Source organism: Oryza brachyantha, chromosome 2 (genome assembly GCF_000231095.2).
Source record: "Oryza brachyantha chromosome 2, ObraRS2, whole genome shotgun sequence".
Taxonomy (NCBI): Eukaryota; Viridiplantae; Streptophyta; class Magnoliopsida; order Poales; family Poaceae; genus Oryza; species Oryza brachyantha.
Genome location: NC_023164.2, coordinates 23,572,217 through 23,592,042, shown reverse-complemented (window position 1 = coordinate 23,592,042; position 19,826 = coordinate 23,572,217). Strand labels below are relative to the sequence as shown.

General features: G+C 46.3%; 2 protein-coding genes and 1 long non-coding RNA gene across 3 annotated transcripts; 2 read left to right on the top strand and 1 right to left on the bottom strand.

Moving 5' to 3' along the window:
- On the top strand, positions 1 to 3,109 carry LOC102720489 (auxin efflux carrier component 1a). The gene is made up of 6 exons (XM_015833904.2): positions 1 to 1,367; positions 1,462 to 1,732; positions 1,826 to 1,911; positions 1,996 to 2,153; positions 2,450 to 2,526; positions 2,643 to 3,109. Exons 1-6 carry the CDS (start codon positions 242 to 244, stop codon positions 2,707 to 2,709), a joined length of 1,785 nt encoding a protein of 594 aa, XP_015689390.2. The 5' UTR covers positions 1 to 241; the 3' UTR covers positions 2,710 to 3,109.
- Positions 3,110 to 11,012: 7,903 nt separating this feature from the next.
- On the bottom strand, positions 11,013 to 13,153 carry LOC107303693. Its single transcript, XR_001549657.1, has 3 exons — positions 12,308 to 13,153; positions 12,107 to 12,208; positions 11,013 to 11,479 (listed from the first exon to the last, which is right to left on the bottom strand). It is a non-coding gene; the product is annotated as an uncharacterized LOC107303693 (long non-coding RNA).
- A 4,520-nt stretch (positions 13,154 to 17,673) lies between these two features.
- Positions 17,674 to 18,675, top strand: LOC121053634. The gene has a single exon (XM_040521354.1). The coding sequence runs from the start codon at positions 17,770 to 17,772 to the stop codon at positions 18,271 to 18,273; it is 504 nt and encodes a 167-aa protein (XP_040377288.1). The 5' UTR covers positions 17,674 to 17,769; the 3' UTR covers positions 18,274 to 18,675.
- Positions 18,676 to 19,826: the final 1,151 nt, after the last annotated feature.

The following is a 19,826-nucleotide window of genomic DNA, read 5'->3' as shown; positions in this document are numbered from 1 at the left end:
CGGGCCCCGCTGCCATCTCGCCTAAATAAAAACGCGCTACCTATCGATCGATCGATTCCTCCCTCCTCCCACGCGCACACACGCAGTCAAATGCTCCTCCACCACCTCCTCCTCTCCTGCTCGGTTCTCACTAGCTGAGCTGAGCTGAGCTGTGAAAGAGTGGTACAGAGTGAGCGAGGCGAGCTGCGCTGAGCTGAGCTCGGAGATAGAGTGAGGAGGAGGAAGAGGGAGTGGGGGGAAGATGATTACGGCGGCGGACTTCTACCACGTTATGACGGCGATGGTGCCGTTGTACGTGGCGATGATACTGGCGTATGGGTCGGTGAAGTGGTGGCGCATCTTCACGCCGGACCAGTGCTCCGGGATCAACCGCTTCGTGGCGCTGTTCGCGGTGCCGCTGCTGTCGTTCCACTTCATCTCCACCAACAACCCGTACACGATGAACCTCCGGTTCATCGCCGCCGATACGCTGCAGAAGCTGATGGTGCTGGCCATGCTCACGGCGTGGAGCCACCTCAGCCGCCGGGGGAGCCTCGAGTGGACCATCACGCTCTTCTCGCTCTCCACGCTGCCCAACACGCTCGTCATGGGGATCCCGTTGCTCAAGGGCATGTACGGGGAGTTCTCCGGCAGCCTCATGGTGCAGATCGTCGTGCTGCAGTGCATCATCTGGTACACGCTCATGCTCTTCATGTTCGAGTACCGCGGCGCGCGGATGCTCATCACCGAGCAGTTCCCGGACACCGCCGCCAACATCGCCTCCATCGTCGTCGACCCGGACGTCGTCTCGCTCGACGGCCGGAGGGACGCCATCGAGACGGAGACGGAGGTGAAGGAGGACGGCAGGATACACGTCACCGTGCGCCGCTCCAACGCGTCGCGCTCGGACATCTACTCCCGCCGCTCCATGGGCTTCTCCAGCACCACGCCGCGGCCCAGCAACCTCACCAACGCCGAGATCTACTCGCTGCAGTCGTCGCGGAACCCGACGCCGCGGGGCTCCAGCTTCAACCACACCGACTTCTACTCCATGGTGGGACGCAGCTCCAACTTCGGCGCGGCCGACGCGTTCGGCGTCCGCACCGGCGCCACACCACGCCCGTCCAACTACGAGGACGACGCGTCCAAGCCCAAGTACCCGCTCCCCGCGTCGAATGCGGCGCCCATGGCAGGCCACTACCCGGCGCCGAACCCGGCCGTGGCGGCGGCTCCCAAGGGCGCCAAGAAGGCGGCCACGAACGGGCAGGCCAAGGGCGAGGACCTCCACATGTTCGTCTGGAGCTCCAGCGCGTCGCCCGTGTCCGACGTCTTCGGCGGCGGCGCGCCAGACTACAACGACGCCCCGGCCGTCAAGTCACCCCGTAAAAGTAGCAATCTTTTTCCTTGACCGCTTACAGTTGCCTGATTTGGGGAGCATTTCTTGGGCTAATTTGTACTGACAAGTATAATACTTTACGTCAGTGGATGGAGCGAAGGACAGGGAGGACTACGTGGAGCGGGACGATTTCAGCTTCGGGAACAGGGGCGTCATGGACAGGGACGCCGAGGCAGGGGACGAGAAGGCCGCGACGGCGGTCGTCGACCCCAGCAAAGCCATGGCGGCGCCAACGGCGATGCCGCCGACAAGCGTGATGACGCGCCTGATCCTGATCATGGTGTGGCGCAAGCTCATCCGCAACCCCAACACCTACTCCAGCCTCATCGGCCTCATCTGGTCCCTCGTATGCTTCAGGTGCGTACACCGGCTGCTACCAAAGCCCATCTGTTCGTGCAGTGGTCTGATTCTGACAAGGCGTTCGTCTCGTTTTGGCGTCTCCCGTTGCAGGTGGAACTTCGAGATGCCGGCCATCGTCCTGAAATCCATCTCGATCCTGTCGGACGCGGGGCTCGGCATGGCCATGTTCAGTCTCGGTCAGTATTCCTGCTTGCCACTGCCACTTCACTTTTTTTTTCTCCATGCTAACCTGACTGCAATTTTGCAATCTCGCCATGCAGGTCTGTTCATGGCGCTGCAGCCGCACATCATCGCTTGCGGGAACAAGGTGGCGACGTACGCCATGGCCGTGCGGTTCCTGGCCGGGCCGGCCGTGATGGCGGCGGCGTCCTTCGCCGTCGGCCTCCGTGGCACGCTCCTGCACGTCGCCATTGTCCAGGTAAACCGGAACGGAAAAGTGAAGCGGGACACACACTGTCACACACAGTACAGTCACACACCGAAAATAAAGGTCTCCGTGTGGGCATGCAAACCTACCGCGCGCAGCCAGCCAATATCGTTCTTTTTTTCCCAGCCCCTCGTGCTCGCTCGCCTGCTTTCTCCTCTCCCTTTTGCTCTCTCCACGGCCGCCGCCCTTTTTACGTTTGGCCAGCATGAAAGCCTTTTACTTTGGCTAACCTTTTTTTTCTCTCTCTCTGTTGGTTTTTGTTTGGTTCAAACCGAACGAACGAACAGGCCGCCCTGCCCCAGGGCATTGTCCCCTTCGTCTTCGCAAAGGAGTACAGCGTGCACCCCAGCATTCTCAGCACAGCGTAAGTACACCGTACACTATAGGAGTAGCTGACGAGCTGTTCCAAGATTCTCTCATCAGTTTGAACTCTGTCCTGAAGCGATGGGTCACTGACATTTATGCCTTTCGTTCTCGCAGTGTCATCTTTGGCATGCTCATCGCATTGCCGATCACCCTCGTCTACTACATCTTGCTCGGCCTGTAATCGAGTGGCATGCATGTAAAGATCCTGCTCCTGACACCAGCCATGTTAAGAAGAGGGAAGGAGAAGACTAAGCTGGTACACTGTTTGCAAAGTCAGGACTCTTTGGATTTTTCTTTTCTTTTCTTTCTTTCTTTCTGGAAGTAGTTTGGGAGGTGGGTGAATTGGAAGGGAGTCAACTGAGTCAAGAGGAGGACAGGATGGTAGCTAGCTTAGCTAGGACAATGGTGAGTCAAAAGAGCACCAAAAGCATGTACAAGTACAAAGCTTGGGGGGGACACATGATCAGTTCAGGTCACAGAAACGGTTCGGTTTTGGGAGGGGATTGGGAATTTTGGTTGGCTGCGCTGACCCTTGTAAAACGGACGCCGATTCTGACAAGAGATCGACCTTGTTTTGTTCATGTCGTGGTATTGCTGATTACTTGAAATGATTTAAGAACCCTAAAGCGTTTCACTCCCTCTAATTCCATAGTTCTTTAATTCTTGCCATCTTAGAAAAAAGTACGGTCAAACCTTTAAAATTTCAAGTATCGATAGTTTTTAAAATATTTATTTTGAAACATCTATCTATTACATATATAAAATAACGGGAAAAGGAGCCTCCACATTGCTCCTCGCGGGCTAGAAATTCTGAGATTAATCGAAGAAAAATAAAATAAAAAATCAATCGGACAAGCAATTGGAAAAGAATCAAAGAAAATCGGGACTCTCCAACCGGAGATCTTTAGTGCATGCAATGAGATCGTTAAGTGGGCTCTAGGAGGTGGAGCCCACTAGCAGCCACAGCAAATCCCACGTTAATTGGATCAGACTTGGTGAATATAGAAACTGTAGGAAACGATATCCACGTTAATAGGAATCGGACTGAAAAAAGAAAAAATAACGGACTTTTAATCAGACACGGAAAATCAAAGGAAAAAAGAGAAAAAAAGAAAAGATATTTTTAAATTTGACAGACCGATGAAAAATAAGGAAAAAAAGAGTCCATGTGTAATAAAGTTTAGAAGAATCCAAATCTTGAATTAAAAAATTGAAAATAATTGATATTGAGGGAAGAGTCTATCTATAAATATAATTTAGAAAATCTAAAATTTTGGTCAATCGGAAACGATATTCGCGTTAATAGGAATCAGGCTGAAAAAAGGGGAAATAACGGGTTTTTCTAATCAGACAAGGAAAATCAAAGAAAAATAAGAGAAAAAAGAAAAGATTTTTTTAATTTGACCGATCGATTAAAAATAAGGAAAATAATAAAAGAGTCGATAAAGTTTAGAAAAATCCAAATCTTGAATTAAAAATTTTAAGATAATTGATATTGAGAGACGAGTCTATCTATACATACAATTTAGAAAGGTCTAAAATTTTGGTTAAAAATAGGAAAAAATTAAGAGAAAGAGTCAAAATACAAATACAATTTAGAAGTATATAAAATTTGAATTACAAATTAAATATTATGCATAAAAGAGTTAATGCACAAGTAAAATGGGATTCCATGTAAAAATATGACTAAAAAAACTAATATCCGAATTAACAATTTAAAAGTAATTACTATCGAGATAAATGACTCTATATAGATAAAATTTATAACAATGCTAGCCCGTGCAGTATGCGTGGGCCATCGTACTAGAAATTCTCACGAACAATATATATAAAGTAATATAAAAAAGAGCATCCACATTGTCCCTTATGAGCTAGAAATTATGAGATTAATTGAAGAAAAATAAGAGAGAGAGAAAAAAGATCAATCAGAAAAAAAGGAAAGAAGATCAAAATATTTGCACGGGTATGTCAATTTGATCGGACAGATTAGGCTTATTCACGTGCACGTTAATTTGATCCGATACATCAGGTTTATTTACATGTGACATCTCATCATTGTGTTTCTATAAAAGATAAAAATAAAAGATCAGGTCTACAAGCACTACGTTTACTCTTAGGGCTAGAAAATCCCACACTAATAGAAAGAAAATAAGAGAAGAAAAAGAAATGTAATGATATTTTGATCGCACAAGGAGTTTTTAATAGAAAAAAGAACGTGATTTTTTGGAAAAAAAGAAAAGATAATGATTTTTTCATCGGACAAGGAAATGAAGAAAATCGTGTTTTTTATCGAGCCATCGAAGCAAAATAATAGATAAAAAAAGATAATATTTTTTTGAAATTAGGTAAGAAAAGGAAAAATCAGATTTTTTTTAGTCGGTTGTAGTATTATTCTTACATCTATTATGTTATTAATATGTTATTAAGATAATATAAAAAGAACCACGGTCTTACTTTGTGTGGAGCTTCAAATGTAAAAGTTTGATTTAAATTAGGTCTGAGTTTAAAACTATATTTACACTTTAATATTTATATTTTACTATATAATATGAAACTATATTTGATATTATATAAGAAATTTCATAACGAAGTTAGCCACGCACGCAGTCTGCGCGGGCCACCATGCTAGTTATGACAAAACGTATAGATAAATCTTAAAAACATTTTAATAAAAATAATTATCTATATTAATAGAAAATCATGGTTACACATAAATTTTGAAAATTATGTCGCTGTACATGATTTATCAAACTGGAGGGTGTGTTGTACTGATTATTCCCGTCTATTTACTGAATTCTACTATTCTTTTTACATCTACATCAAATTGGAACTCTATGAACAGTTACTCCCTCTGTCTCAAAATAAACCAAATTTTCGCTTTTTACCTTCAATTTTTAACTCTTCGTCTTATTCAAATTTTTTTTGCGATTGATATTTTTGTTTTTATTAGATGATAAATCATGAATAGTATTTTACGTGTGACTAATTTTTTTTCTAATTTCTTAAAAAAATTTCAAATAAGACGAATGGTCAAACGCTGAACACAGAAACCGGATAATTCGTTTTTTTTTGACAGAGGGAGAGTAGGTTGAACGAAGAGCACACTACTGTCTAGTCTACTGCTCCAAATATCGCTTAGCACAGCTACCAGAACAGCCGCTTTCGCATGGCCGAGTTGAAGCCACAAAAACGCATAGGTGACGAGGCATCCCTCCCCATCAGCGTTTGCTGATTTGATAAGACATGTCGGCCGTTAGAGCTGTGTGCCGCCAATTACCACTAGTACCTGATGAGATCGCTTACGTGGAAATGGCACCAAGAAGCTAGTGACACTAGCTAGCTATAATCATGGAGACGATCGAAATACACATTACCATGGATTCATGGAGATCAGTTGCTGAGCTCCTTCTAACCCAGCAAGAAACGAAATGATCTCACATGATACGGTTGTGAAGCAGATTAAGGTCCCCATTCTATACACAGGCTAGAGGCAACAGATGGATATAAACGGAATTGTTGAGTTGATGTAGGTGGTTCTTCAAGTAGATAATGTGTCTACGCTACTATTAACCGACTGATTAGATTAGTTCATTCGTTCTGAACTTGTGATGGAGAAAATATTGTGAAGGAGTTGGTGGCCCTACGTTTGGTGCAGGGCATTATGCGCTAATGTGGGATTTGATGTGGACTGGTGGAGCATATCCAGCGACATGCAGGGCCCTCTAGGTTGCTGTCGCATTAAGTGCCTTGTTGGGGTCCCTGTGCTCCCCCTGCTCATTTTTCCACCACTGTTCTCAATCTGCTGCCGCCAAACCTCTTTGTTGTTTAAGGCCAGTTCCACTGAGTCGTTCCACGGCTAGTAACTTTCACCATGTACACAGCCTCTTTAGGGAAGAAAAAAAGAGAGAGAACCCTAAATCACAGTCAACCAAAAATCTGAGGGCGGAATCTGCAATTTTTTGACCTTGGGATATATTCTAGCGATCCCAAACCACTTCTGACAAACTAACTCTGGAGTTAGAGCATACTCAATAGTTTATCTATCCCATTCTCTATTCTGAAAATATAGGATGGGAGATAAAAAATGAGCTCCAACAGAACATCTATTTCATTCTCTATTTTTAGATGTCATCCAAACTCTATATTTAGATGTTCTCTCTCAAATATGGAGGACGTCATATACTCGTATGTTGTATTCTAAACTATGTTTTAGATTAACCAACTAGTCGCATATAAAACAAGAAATAAGATTACTATATAATCAATCAAGTATTAATTATTTAAATATTTATTAATGGATTTATTTAATTTTTAAATAATTTCTATATATAAAGTTTCACTATTTAACCACTTAAAACATGCTAACAAAAAATGAGAGGTGGGTAAGCTTAAGAAACTACAAAGCATTAACACATGTATAGAGCTGTAGGAATGGGGAATTGACACGGGTTTATGATGAATCCACGTTGCGAAACTTTTTGGACAAAAGGAAAAAGGCACGTTGCGATATGGTGATTGGGATTATTTTAGAGCTGGGGTTCGAGATGAATCAAGCGAATTCAATAGGCATTTTTCTTGCCCTCCTTTTGACCAGGTGAGTCTGATGGCGAGCCTGCGAATATGGTCTGCCAATCTTACTGAGGGTGAGGGGGTGCGAGATTTCCTCCGCGTGATTTAATAAGAAGAGACTCGAAAACAAGTTCATGGTTCGATGAACCGGATCAATCCCTAATGCTCGCAGCTTTAACTAACCCTTTAAGACTTTTCTGAAACCCCTAAAATGACATGTAGCCATTAGCCATTGATGCATTGTTTCGCCAAATGGTTTGGTTTCACGGTTGCACGAAAAGGTCGGAGGTGACCTTCCGCCAAGCCAGCCCGCTGGCATGCATGATGCATGCATGCCCGCGAATAATCACCGGCCATCTGCATCAGTTCAAGCTGGAATTTCTGCAATCAAACATGTGACCCACTTTATCACGAAGGATTGAAGGAATCGCCGTTGCCTGGTCTCTGATTCCAGAGGTGATGTGTTACGGCTGATTGATTAGCAGTTTACACTGAGAGGGTGTGTAGTGTAGCATCTACCATTCCGAAGAGCCCCATTGAATTGTTGTCAATTTTTTACCTCAAAAATTTTTTTGCTGTCAATTCAATTATTTCGACCAAACCAAGATAAGTTTCAGAGCTCTTAGAAGCTAGGTATGAATCGATCGTCGTCGTATCTGATGAAGCGAGCTTTCGCAGCACAGATATGGAACCAGCCAAAGTCTGGACTGGACCGGTCAAGTGGTCGATAGCAACGGCGTACTCCCATGCCCACACGGTCAAGTGGTCGACGGCAATGGCATACTCCCACCTGCATCGGATCCACTGGATAGCACGGCCGGCTCAGAGATTCCAGACACGGGAGCTGGAGGGCGAGTCCTCTGAAGTCTCAACTCGTGCTAGTTAGTACAAAGGGAGCGGCGAGCCCGCGACCGGCCGGGCGGCACGCATGCAAAAGCCATGGATCCGTCTGCCAGAGAGCTCATGATGGGGTGTGCGCGCTCGGAAGGAGCAACAAAAGACGATCGGGGACGGGGTAGCCTAGGCCACCACCCCCATCATGCCATCGCCTCGACCATCGATGGCTAAAGAGAAAAAGGGTTCGATCGGCACGAAAGCGGGGAAGCAAAAGCATCCCTAGGTACGACCCGGTCGGCGGAACGCACCCTGCCCGGCCTGTCGCGCTACCCGCACGCTGCAGTACGCGGCACCGGAGGATTCACTCGTGACGTCGTGTCCGGGCGTACCGGCGGTAGAGAACGGAGCGTGCACGCGCGCGCCGTTCGACGGCTGCGGCCACCACCGCGTTTCGGCCGGCGGTCGGCACGCGGCGCCTCTGCTCTCATCGCGCCCCGCTCGCGCAAAGCCGCAGCGGCGTGGGGACGGACCAAGCGCTGGCACACGCGCGGGCGTCACGTCATGCCACGTCACGTTACACGCGAAAGGCGCCGTGCAGGACGAGACGCCGTGGGCGTACAGGCGGTACAGCGGCGCAGTCCTCTGCGATCTGCATGCATGCACGCACGCTCTCGGCCTCCTTCTCTCATCGACTTTGTTCTCCGATCCATCGAAGAGGCTAAAGAAAAAGCTTTTAATTGAGCCGGTCCGATCTACGCATCCATCCGGCGCCCATCTGCGCCTCTGGTCTGATCTGACGGTACGGCGGGCGTTGAACGATCGACGGTGGCGTCTGACGCCGCGCCTGACCATGACATGGACGCGTACGTACGTACGTGCACATAGCGCCACGCCACGCCGCGCCATGATGCCATGCCCGTTTCCTTGTGTCAGCTTCCTCCGGACCGGCAGATTTAACTGTGGCATAGCAGTGAGCGAACCGGCGTCCCTGCGTGTGGCAGTTTCTGAATACTACGTATCACGGGGGGGAGGCCCCCCGCGAACGATCGTGTTATGACCGGCCACACGCCCGTGTCCGCCCCCCCCCCCCCCCCCCCAACCAAACGTAACCTCGGTACCATGAGAGAGGTGCCGTGCCGACCTGTGACACGTAAAAAATCGACGGTTTCCAGCCCCAGGATCAGCTGGAACCTGATCGTCTAAACAATCCGGACGTTTTCGCTTGTCCCGGATCAGCCTTGTTGCATCATGGCCACACTATCCGGTCCTGGTACGGCATGACCATCGCCGGCCTCTCGCCTCATGCCGGCCAAACAACGTCTCCGTCACAGGCGTTGTAGCCTTGTACGACGAGATCGACCGGGGCGTGAATGCTCCATAACGCAGAGGCCTTCCAGTGTGATGCCAATGGGGCTCACTGCTGCGCCGAATTGACGGTGCCGGAGGTGAGGCCAAGACTGCCACTGGCGCCGGTTTGGAGCTCGACGCGAACGGGTGGCCTCGAGCCGTTGTAGGGAGCGGGATGTGGCCATAATCACTGGAGCAGGATGGATCGGTAAGACGAGAGGGGCGACACGTTTCCATGCAGGGACGACGGAGCTACAGTTCTGTGAGCGACTCCAGCGTTTTCATGGCGTCTCGCACCTGGCGCGTTGCCCTCGGTGGCCTCACGCGGATGGCACCGTGAAACACCGAAAGCAACAACGAAAGGGAACACGCGTAGAAAAACCACGGGCCATATAATTTCTCATCTGAACCCAAAACATTTTTAAAACGGAAAACAAATGCCAACAGCGTTACGTTATGGAGCAGTACTACAAGTCTACAGTTAGTATAGCAGGGCACTGGCTTCACCTCCGTGTGCAGGTTGCAGCGGTCGGTCCCCATGCCGGCTTCGCTGCCGCCTCTCGCGCCCCTGCACTTACTCCCGGTGTCCCCCTGGATCACTGGACGTGATAGAGCAACCGTTCGAGCTGGCTGCCATTAATTGATCAAGCTACTGAGCTGTGAGAAAAATAAAAATGCAATCCTTCTTCAGCATGAATGTGTTTAGGATGGGGATACACCATCGAGAGAAATTCTTGTGTAAAAGATGGCTCAAGCTCACGCATCTCCTCCCTTCCGGGGCCGTCCGTCCCCGTCGATCCGCCCCGACAGCATCTTGCTGCAGGCTGTGACCGGGGGCTCTATCATTCTCTCTCCGTCGAGCTTTCCGGCGTCCGTGCTCACGACGTCGCCGTCCGGCGTGCGTCCATGCAGCTCTTAATTAAAATGGCCCCCCGACCGAAAGCGAGTGCCGAACCCTCGAGCGTGCCATCACGCTAGCTGCCGCATCGCACGGCCCAGCAAGCAGAAGGGGACCGACCTCACCTCACTGCACGGTACTCACCTCTCTCTCTCTCCCCCTGATGAGCCCTGAACCTGAACAGGGGGACCATGCGAAGCAGAGGATGGGGCAGCCACATCTTAACGCAGGCGAAACGCGTTGTGTGGTAGTATGCTTCTGATCCGCGTTTGGAGCAGCGTGTGTCCATCCATGGAAGCATGGCCTCTGGGAGCCCCGTGCTACAATTGACCCCATCGCAGAGAGGGACAGCAACATCTGCACCACAGCTGATCATATGCTGGGACAACCAAGCAGCTTGCCAACTTCGACGGTTCGACGACTAACCATCCGTCCATCGGCTTCAGACATTCAATGAGAGCTAGCGTTCAAGCTCGATCAAACAGGCTGCCTGAACAGGACACTAGCAGATTTTTCTGAAGAAACTCAGGGCCCTGAGGCATCGTCCACGTCTTGAACCGCTTCACAGGTGACCGAGGAAAGCAAGCAGGTAAGGTTAGCGAAAGCACGAGTCATGGTGCAGCATCAGGCAAGGCAAGCGACCAACTTTTGCAAGTTGCGATCGAAAGTATGAATTATTCTGTGCGTGTGCAGCTGCAAGAAGACAAACCCATGCGGGAACAGTTGGAGCCTGTAGTGAGACAGAAAGAGGAGCATAGTGCCATGGTGGGTTTCGGTGTTCTCCACAACGGAGGCACATCCACTAATTTGTAGTATTCTATATGATGCCTGAAATGAATATATGCTGATGATAATACAGCTCAAGGAGTAGTAGGCCCAGTGCTGCAAACGTATGATGCGTATGTATTGGGCAACGGGGCACATACAGATACTGCACCAGATAGCAATGGCGAGAGAATTCAGATGAGGGCGTAAATTATGCTTCCTGTCTCTCACAAGTGCGCAGCAGCGAGTGGACACTGACCTTGGTGGCCACCAAGAGCTATCCTAGTACAAATATGTTTGCTTAAAAGGTGCATATCTCTAACGTAGATTACAAGATCACCAGTTATTTTAGTTTTTTGATCAATTAGCAGGTGCTCTTTTGGTCGGGAGGATCCGAAAGTACGGAGTGGGAAGTCAGCAGAAAATACTAAACCTGCTTACATGTAATGCATTACCTGATTTCTTTATCTTCAGGTCGATTCGTTGATGTAGATGACAGTATGATATCAGATGGCAAAAGATCGCATTATCTGCACTGCAAAAGCACACACTTTCAGATGTATCATCTGCCAGAGAAAGAATCGAGAGCGATGTATGTAAATTTTTATCACATCAATCATTACTTCATGAGTGACAACTGCAACTTTCCTAACAATTGTTTGTTGGCTTAGTGTGGAAGTGCCGGTGATTAAGAAAAATTGAGGATAAAGAAATGGCAACAAAGAAGTGGACCATCCACTGAAGTCCCAAATCTGTTTGGAAGTTAGTACGTCGAGTAATACTGCTTAATAGCATCTTCCGGTCGAGGGACCAATCTCAGGAAGGTCCAAATGAATGCAGCCCTAAGCCTAAGGTTCATTGTTTCTGCAAATGTCATGTTTTAATCACAAGGTAGCAACCTAACTATTCCCGACAATATGGATTGATGCTTATCTTTATTCACCTTCTATCATCTATGTACATATCACAATTCCGACAAGTTGGTAAGAATCTGTGTCTCGTGGAACCTGGACTTCTGATAAGTTTATTGCAAAGTTTTGATCTGCATATAGTGCACATGCTGAAAACAAGTGAAGGTAGGTTTCCTCGCATCTCCAGGTCAAAGAAAACAAATAATATGTTATCTAGAATGCAGAAGGATAAATAGATGAGACGTACATACCTCAAAAGCTATGCTGTGAAGACACCTTTGTTATGCAACTCCTACAGCTCAGGACCTCTCTGAAGATGTAGAGTTCTAGATCCGTAGAAAGCCCAATTTCACCTAAAAGGTATATGGGGGATGCATCACATGAGAAATCGTTCTATGTAAAATAATTTAATGGAATTCATCAAACGCAAAAAGGAAGAATGAGAACAGTACCTGTCCAACTGGAAATGCTTTACATCTTATGGAAATTGACACGAGCAAATGATCGATGATGGATCATGTCTCTGCTACAGATGTTTTCATCCATTGAAGATTCCTGCTTCTCCTACAAACATTCACTACCAGCTTAGATGGAGTGGCAAACTGTCAACCAGTGGGATCATGCAAAAACAGTGAAACAGAAAAGGTACTATATCGTGGGATCAGGAAGTCAGGAAAACATGACACATCAATTTTCTGGATGGCCTGCATGGACAGTCAGAATCTATTATAAAGCTAGATAACCATTACATGCATGCAACAGTAATGTTCATGATCTAGCCTTATCTTTTACGCTATGCAGTTAGTCCTGAATATCAAAGCAGTACGGACCAATCTATCAATGATCAGAAATGACAAACAAAGCATTAAAGTAATTGGCAATCATTAGTTCACATTTCGAACAGATGTACTGAACTACTAGATATGCATTAAACGTACCTAATCTTTTCCTGTTTCTGATCTGTAACAACCTCTGGACAATATCTAGTGGGAACCTTAATTCTCTAAGCACGTATCTTCGTACAGTTACACTTTCCAGTATAAAACAACTGCAAAACCGCAGAGCCTGAACAAGCCCTGTTTGTCTTTTTCATTTATCAAGAGTAAACTTTAGAAAGCTACAAAACTATCATTTTGCTGCAACTTTACATTGTTATTTCATAAAACTGCAATAATAACTAATGATTCATAAAAGTACAACTTACCTCATTTGTGAGTATGACATGTCGACCCAACTCACCAACATGTTTGTATAACATATGGGTCCAAAACTTTCCAAACAAATAAAGTTGTAGTTTTTAATAGATCACACGGTATTGTTGCAGTTTTTCAAAATATTAGCTAAAGTCGCAACAAAATGATAATTTTGACAAAATAGATGTAGTTGTATAAAATTTACTCTTTTATCAAAAACAAGAAAACTGAGTCCAAATTGACCTCAACTATGTTTCTTTTGCAGTTCTAAAAACAAATACCCCATTTGTATTCTAATAAATAATATCATGATTTTTTATACACGTTTGACTATTTGTCTTATTCAAAAGTTTTGTGCAAGTATGCAAAGTGTAAGTTATAATTAAAAATACTTTTAGTAATAAATTCAATTACAAGAAAATAAATTATAATTAAATAAGTTTTCTAAATAAGACCAATGATCAAATGTGTACCAAAAAGTCAACGATATTATCTATTAAAATACGTAGGGAGTAACAATTTCCAATATAGCAGTACTGGATGTTAAACATGCAAACGTGATTCGCTTATAGTCTCGGTATGATTAAACATACTGTAAGAAGGACATGTCATCATTTATGAATTATGGGAGGGGAGGCTATGATCCTTAGCTCAATCATATTCTTCTGATTTGAGGTGCGATGGATGACCTGCAGGTGGAAATCCTTGGGAAGCATCATTAATTCCAATCAGATTGTTCCCAAAAAAAAAAAAACTATGAGCGATCTGACCGGCAACAGCCGGAACATCAAATCCTGAGATACAATGTACAAGATAGGTATTAGAAGAATAATGCGCTTTTCACTGTGGGGCAGCAGAAGCCCTATATGGTATACACTCCTAGCAAGAAAATAGTCTCTGAAATTACCTTATTAACTTGGGAATTGGGGTCCCCAAGTGCACAGAGACATCGCGTAGCATTGATTCTTTTTCCTTCTAGCGAATAGGATAGTAGGCAATACGAAAATCAGTCCATAGTACCCGGCAAGCATCGCGATCTCACTACTTGCGGTTGCGATCTGGCAATCTCATGCCTTCTCTTACGTACCACCGTGATCTCTCAGTCTCCGGGATCATCGATTCGTAGGAGAGGAGAGGGGAGGCAGGTTGAACATACAGCAAATCGCGGACGAGGCCTGCCGCTGCAGTTGGGCTCGGCGGGGTTTGTTGTAGACTAGCGCACTCAGGGTGGTGGCCCGTTTGGAAGTAGTGAGATCGCGATGCTTGCCGGGTACTATGGGCTCGCCGGGGTTTCTATGATGCTTTCGTCTCGGCTAAATCGGTTTCTTGTTGGGCTCGTCCGAGCCCGCAAATCATGGGCCTCGCTACCGTGTTCTTTGTTGAGTCCGAAACTGACGCGCTTTTCCAAAAGGCCCATAAAGTTTATTTTGCATCCGTTCACTATAGCACCAGTCTAGTGTACCTCCCTCGACCACAAAACCTGCTACATAGACTCGCCGATCGGTTTGGATGGCCGTTCTGTCCGACGTGACACCAACGTTGCATTATTGATATGGTCTTTTGTCAAATGTAGCGAATGGGCGCACGTTAACCTACAGATAATTTAGTGAAAACTCTAATTCAACTAAATAAACTAAATTTTTAGTCAATTTAATTCATTTAGTTGAACTAGGACGACTCTAAATTTCTCATAAGTCGGCCTACAACCACTCCTAGTCTAATGTAGCGCTTATATAGAAAATACGTAGCATTGGACTATTAATAAAATACAGTATGGTCAAACATAGGGCCCACCTGTTAGACTATCTCCACATTTTACATCTCTCTTGTCAATTCTCATTAGGGTGATGCAAAATGGTGATCGAAGGTGGATCAAGTGAGGGAGACGACAATTGTCCATGGTAAAGTGTGCTAGGACCAGGAAGTTATTGGCACATTTGACAAGGAAAATATGGTAGGTGGAAAGAAGTTGCTAGAGAAGCATACCGATTGCCACGACACTCGAGCCCTCGCTCTCTAGGCCGCGTTGGAGGAGCATAGCTATGGCAGGGAGGGGTTGATGCAGACAGCTTGTCGTTGTGGCCCCTTCTAGCCCGGTGGCCATGTTGCTCAGGAAGGTGGCAGTGGAATTCGAGTTTGAGCTTGTCTACATTGAGCTCACAATAGAAACGCACGGTACAGCTCATTGTGGTGCAAGTGGACAAAGAGCGCAATATGGGTAGACTTGGTGACATAGGCGGCAATGGTGGCAATGTGCTCCTTGCTTCACATCCAGAATCCCCAATGGTTGCGAGTTCTAGAGGAAGTACTAGAGGAAGTTGAAGGGAAATTTTATGTTTGGTTTTATGGTTGATCGGACAAAATTAAAAGTTGAGCCATAGTTAACGGAGGTAACATGGACTTTTACCAAAACAAAAACAAAACGAATCTTCCCATTAAAACCCTAAAAGTGTCCTAGGGCCATTTGGCGGGCTAAAGTTCCAAGGCCAAATTAGTATGCATCATTAGATATTCCTACTCGTTGTCTCCTTTTCAACCTAAGGATATTTAGAGTTTTAAATTTATGCTCGACATTCATCTACTCAAACAATCACGATCTTTTTTAATTTATTTTTCTCATTTATCTTTTATCTCAACCAATCGTAATAGTTTTTTACTTTAATCTTAACCTAAAAAGGTAACTGCAAACACACCTATACTATTAGATTGTGGGATTACTTTTTACTCTCTCCGTTTTATAACGTAAGATGTTTTAGCTATGTTTCAATTCATCTATTGATTATTACTATAATGTCTGTATATATGTATAGAATAATTAGCATCCATATAAATCTTATATTGTCAAAATCATTAGCATACATAGAAACATTAGTACTACCTAAGACATCGCGCGATTCAGCAAGTTTAGGAAATGACGTGTTTTTCCCTGCGTGTTAGTTTTCTTGTCTTTTTACTTGTTCACAAACTTACGTAGTTTTACGATTCTTCAGGAATGCTCAGTAGTCAGGGGTCTCAAACAATCAGTACGAATTTTAAATACTGCCCCTGGGATTGCTTGAAATCAATCGTGGTGATTCAGTTCCTCTGCTGTTGTTTATGGAATGACATGCATAATCTATGTTAGCTTGATGAACAGTCCCCCTCACCCACCCAAACGGTATTCTCTAACTTTATGCACAAAAGTTAGAGAGGAATAGTGTTATGACTTTGATAGTATTTTGTGCCGTCTGATTCGCAATAAACACGCGAGACCAATCGCTACACTGCCACAGCGCCAATAAACAGTACACATGCTACAGTGTTCTTGATGTTTTCTACCGTAGCAACCGTGTTCAAAGTCATACTACTTTAGCACATGACTCATTTTATCGTGTGTTTCTGACTTTTCTTATGAAAGTCAGATAATCCGGATTGCACTCTCCCTTCTTTTTATCCTCTGACCTGTCACGTGGGCGATGTTGTAGGTAGATTATGCCTGACAATCTCTAACGTAACCTGAAGAAATCGCAGAGTCGACAGCTAATCCATGACTTGCGGCACAAAAATGGCGAGGCGCGTTACATGGCGGATGCTCTGACCGCCCCAAACCCAAATAGCCAGAACACCTTATCCAAAAACAAGCACTTTGCTTCTGGATGATGACCACAACAAACCATTTGCCCCCACACACATATTCAGGTGTTTGGTTTGACCGAGGCACGGCCGGGAACAACCGCTTGCTTAATCCTGTCGAAAACACGGTTAACAAATACAGTAGCTTGTTGCCGTGGACAAATTCTCGTCCTCTTTGTTTATTCCAGAACACCAGATCACGCACAGCCAATCATCCTTGCAAGGGGGAGCATTTGTCATCGGCGCCGGACGTGACGTAGCTTTCGCAAGTTCTGTGCTGCTGCCTACTTACACGCTCGTCGCTTGCTCGGCTCCAGCTCCATCCTTGAGACCCAGCCAGCAGCAACGGCCAGCCAGCCCACCAGCTTTGTCCCATCGTTCTGTGCTCGCGCTGTCCATTCCATCCGTCGTTCAGGTGATCCTGGCATCCTGCATCAATCAAATAGCAACATCAATCAAATAGCAATAGTACATACCAAACGACATATTTATAAATAAAAAATAATTATAAATAAAATTTTTATACACATATTTTTAGCTATATATAAAATAAGATTCGGTGAAAAAAAACTATAATATGGTTGAAAATTTAAATTTTAACTATAAATATAAACACAAACAAAAAATGGTTGTGTTTGATTATGGCACTGATAAAATTATATGAGAATGGCAGCATTGCATTCACGGTGGAAAGTTTTCCATGATAGCGTGAGTTGGTGCGTGTACAGCAGAAGTATTAGCATATCTTTTACAAGATAATGGCGTGTATGAATATTCTGAAACGAACTGACGGAGCAATGAGGCTGAACATTCCGGTAACCCCCTCGCAAAAACGAAGTGGATATACTTGTAAACGTGCGTCTTTGCGAACGTTGCCGCGCGCGTTTTCGCGAACGTTGAGAGGCGGCGTCGGATGTGGGCCCGCGAATTCCGGCCCACGTCAGGCTTGCCGCGCCTACCGTTGACTCCAAGCCCGCGTCGAAACCATCTCCCACTCATAAGACCCACGCGCGGCCGCGGCTCCGGCCGCCCACGGCGCAGCTGCGCGCACAAATCCACCAAACAAGACCAGCGGCGGCGGCGGCGCAAGGCTCCAACCGCATTCAGGGATGGACACGGACCTCGGCGGCGGCGCGGGGGTGGACATGGACGAAGCCGAGGCGGCCTTCTTCGCGCGGCGCGGGCGGCGGTGCTGCTGCTTCCCCTGGCCCTCGTCGGCGACCACCCACCAGCGCTTCGGCGGCGGGGCGGCGGGGGTGGAGGAGGAGAGCTGGTGGCAGCGGGCCGTGGACGCCTTCCTCAAGGTGCGGGAGTGGTCGGAGCTGGTGGCCGGGCCGCGGTGGAAGACCTTCATCCGGCGGTTCGGCCGCGGCGGAGGTCCGCGGCCGCACAACTTCGGCCGGAAGCTCAACTACGACGCGCTCAGCTACGCGCTCAACTTCGACGAGGGCCACGGCGGCAGCCCCGAGGGCGACTACACCGGCTACCGCGACTTCTCCGCCCGCTTCGTCGCCCCGCCGGCCTCCGCCAAGTCATCCATGGACCTCGGCGGCCGCGACGCGCCGCCGCTCTTCAACCCGCCGCCGCCACACGACGGCGCCGGCCGGGCGTGACCTCTCGTTCCCCACCCGTCGTTTCACCGGATCAAACGAGACGGAAGGGCAAACGCGCATCAAAGGGATTACAAGAAGACGGTGCCCTTTCCTCGATTGCTTCGGCTGCAATGGCAATGGGCGTGTTGGTGAGCGAGATCGATCGTCGCTTCAGTTTCCCCTGTCATCTCCTGTTCTTTCGATTGAGTTCTTCACTGTACAAAACAAAACATAGATTTGTTGCATTCGTTGTCGCGTTGTCATATTGTCGCCATGGATTCGTCGATCGTGCCACAGTTTTGTCCCGAATGAATTAAACGGTTTTTGATCGATCAAATTACTCCCACTGTTTTACCTCACGGTGAGGATTTGCCCGAAACTTGCAAGGATGGTAAGAAACAGGAAGACCAAATCTAATTCCAATCCAAACTCTGAATTCTGAAAGCTTTGCCGTGTCAGCTGTGTCTGATTGCGACCCAAGAATGGGAAAGACACTGGGAAAGAGCCGTGCACGTTGGACTTCTGGTCCTACAAGTAACTCGAGAGACTAGCAATGGTTGCGATGCTGTTCCCATCGTTCCATCTGACGTCTACAGTACTTGCTGAGAATAGCTTTGCATTCTCTCTCGCATGATCATCACATTTCTAATCTCGGCTGCAATTTGCGTGGTTAGAAAAGGTCAATTTGTTATTCACTAAAGTGTATTACGAACTATCGGTTCAGATAATCGCGGACCTTAGTATTGAATTCCAGGCAGGCTATCATGATTGATATTCTCTCTAATTATCCAGCTAGAAGATTGTTTGTGTTGTATCAGATCTTACCACAAACAGTTTGGTTGATTGGATATACTACTACTCTGCAACTAACTTTCATGTCTGATCAAATGCCAGCTGCTAAAGCTTACAGCCCTTCACAACTACTACAACCATCCAGGCATCCGATTATCCGATTGGTCCTGTCGATGATTTCAAAGAAAACAATACGGAATCCATGAAAATAAAGATAGACGATAGAACATGAACTGTGAGCAGGAGCATATCATTTCCTTATTTCATCCTATCTTGTGTCATTAGCCACACGTTACGCAACTCTGCTCTGTTGCGTTCAAGTGTTCACGATATGATCTGCCCATTTGAATTATGATTTGTTTGTGGCAGCGGTTCTGTGCTGTACCATCATAAAGCATGGCTGAAAAAGAATTGATCTATCATAGTATATCTAATCAAAGAAAATAGAGTTCCAAAAGAAGGTAGAATCCTCACTTCACCTGGGAGATGATTGCTGAGACCTGAGGCCAGTGGTCCCAATGTTGGGTACAAGGATATGGAGTCTAAAACTTGCAGCAAGAAGGAATATTTGCATGAATTGACCAAATCTGGCTTTTTCCAAGGAACCATTCTCTGAACAGCTGGTAACAATGTAGTTAGAGATACGAAAGAAAACAAACAGCAGCTACTGAGACTGCTGTAAACAATAGCTCTGCCGAATCGGCATCTGACTATGATTGCAGTAGTTGCCTGGAGCACTTGGTACTGGTTGAACACTAATCATTTGCACACCAATGATTTAG

Coding starts and splice junctions, on each gene's coding strand:
- LOC102720489 (XM_015833904.2), top strand. CDS start 242: ATGATTACGGCGGCGGACTTCTACCACGTTATGACGGCGATGGTGCCG. Junction 1,912..1,995: donor CATGGCCATGTTCAGTCTCG/GTCAGTATTCCT, acceptor CTCGCCATGCAG/GTCTGTTCATGGCGCTGCAG. Junction 2,527..2,642: donor CCCAGCATTCTCAGCACAGC/GTAAGTACACCG, acceptor TCGTTCTCGCAG/TGTCATCTTTGGCATGCTCA.
- LOC121053634 (XM_040521354.1), top strand. CDS start 17,770: ATGGACACGGACCTCGGCGGCGGCGCGGGGGTGGACATGGACGAAGCC.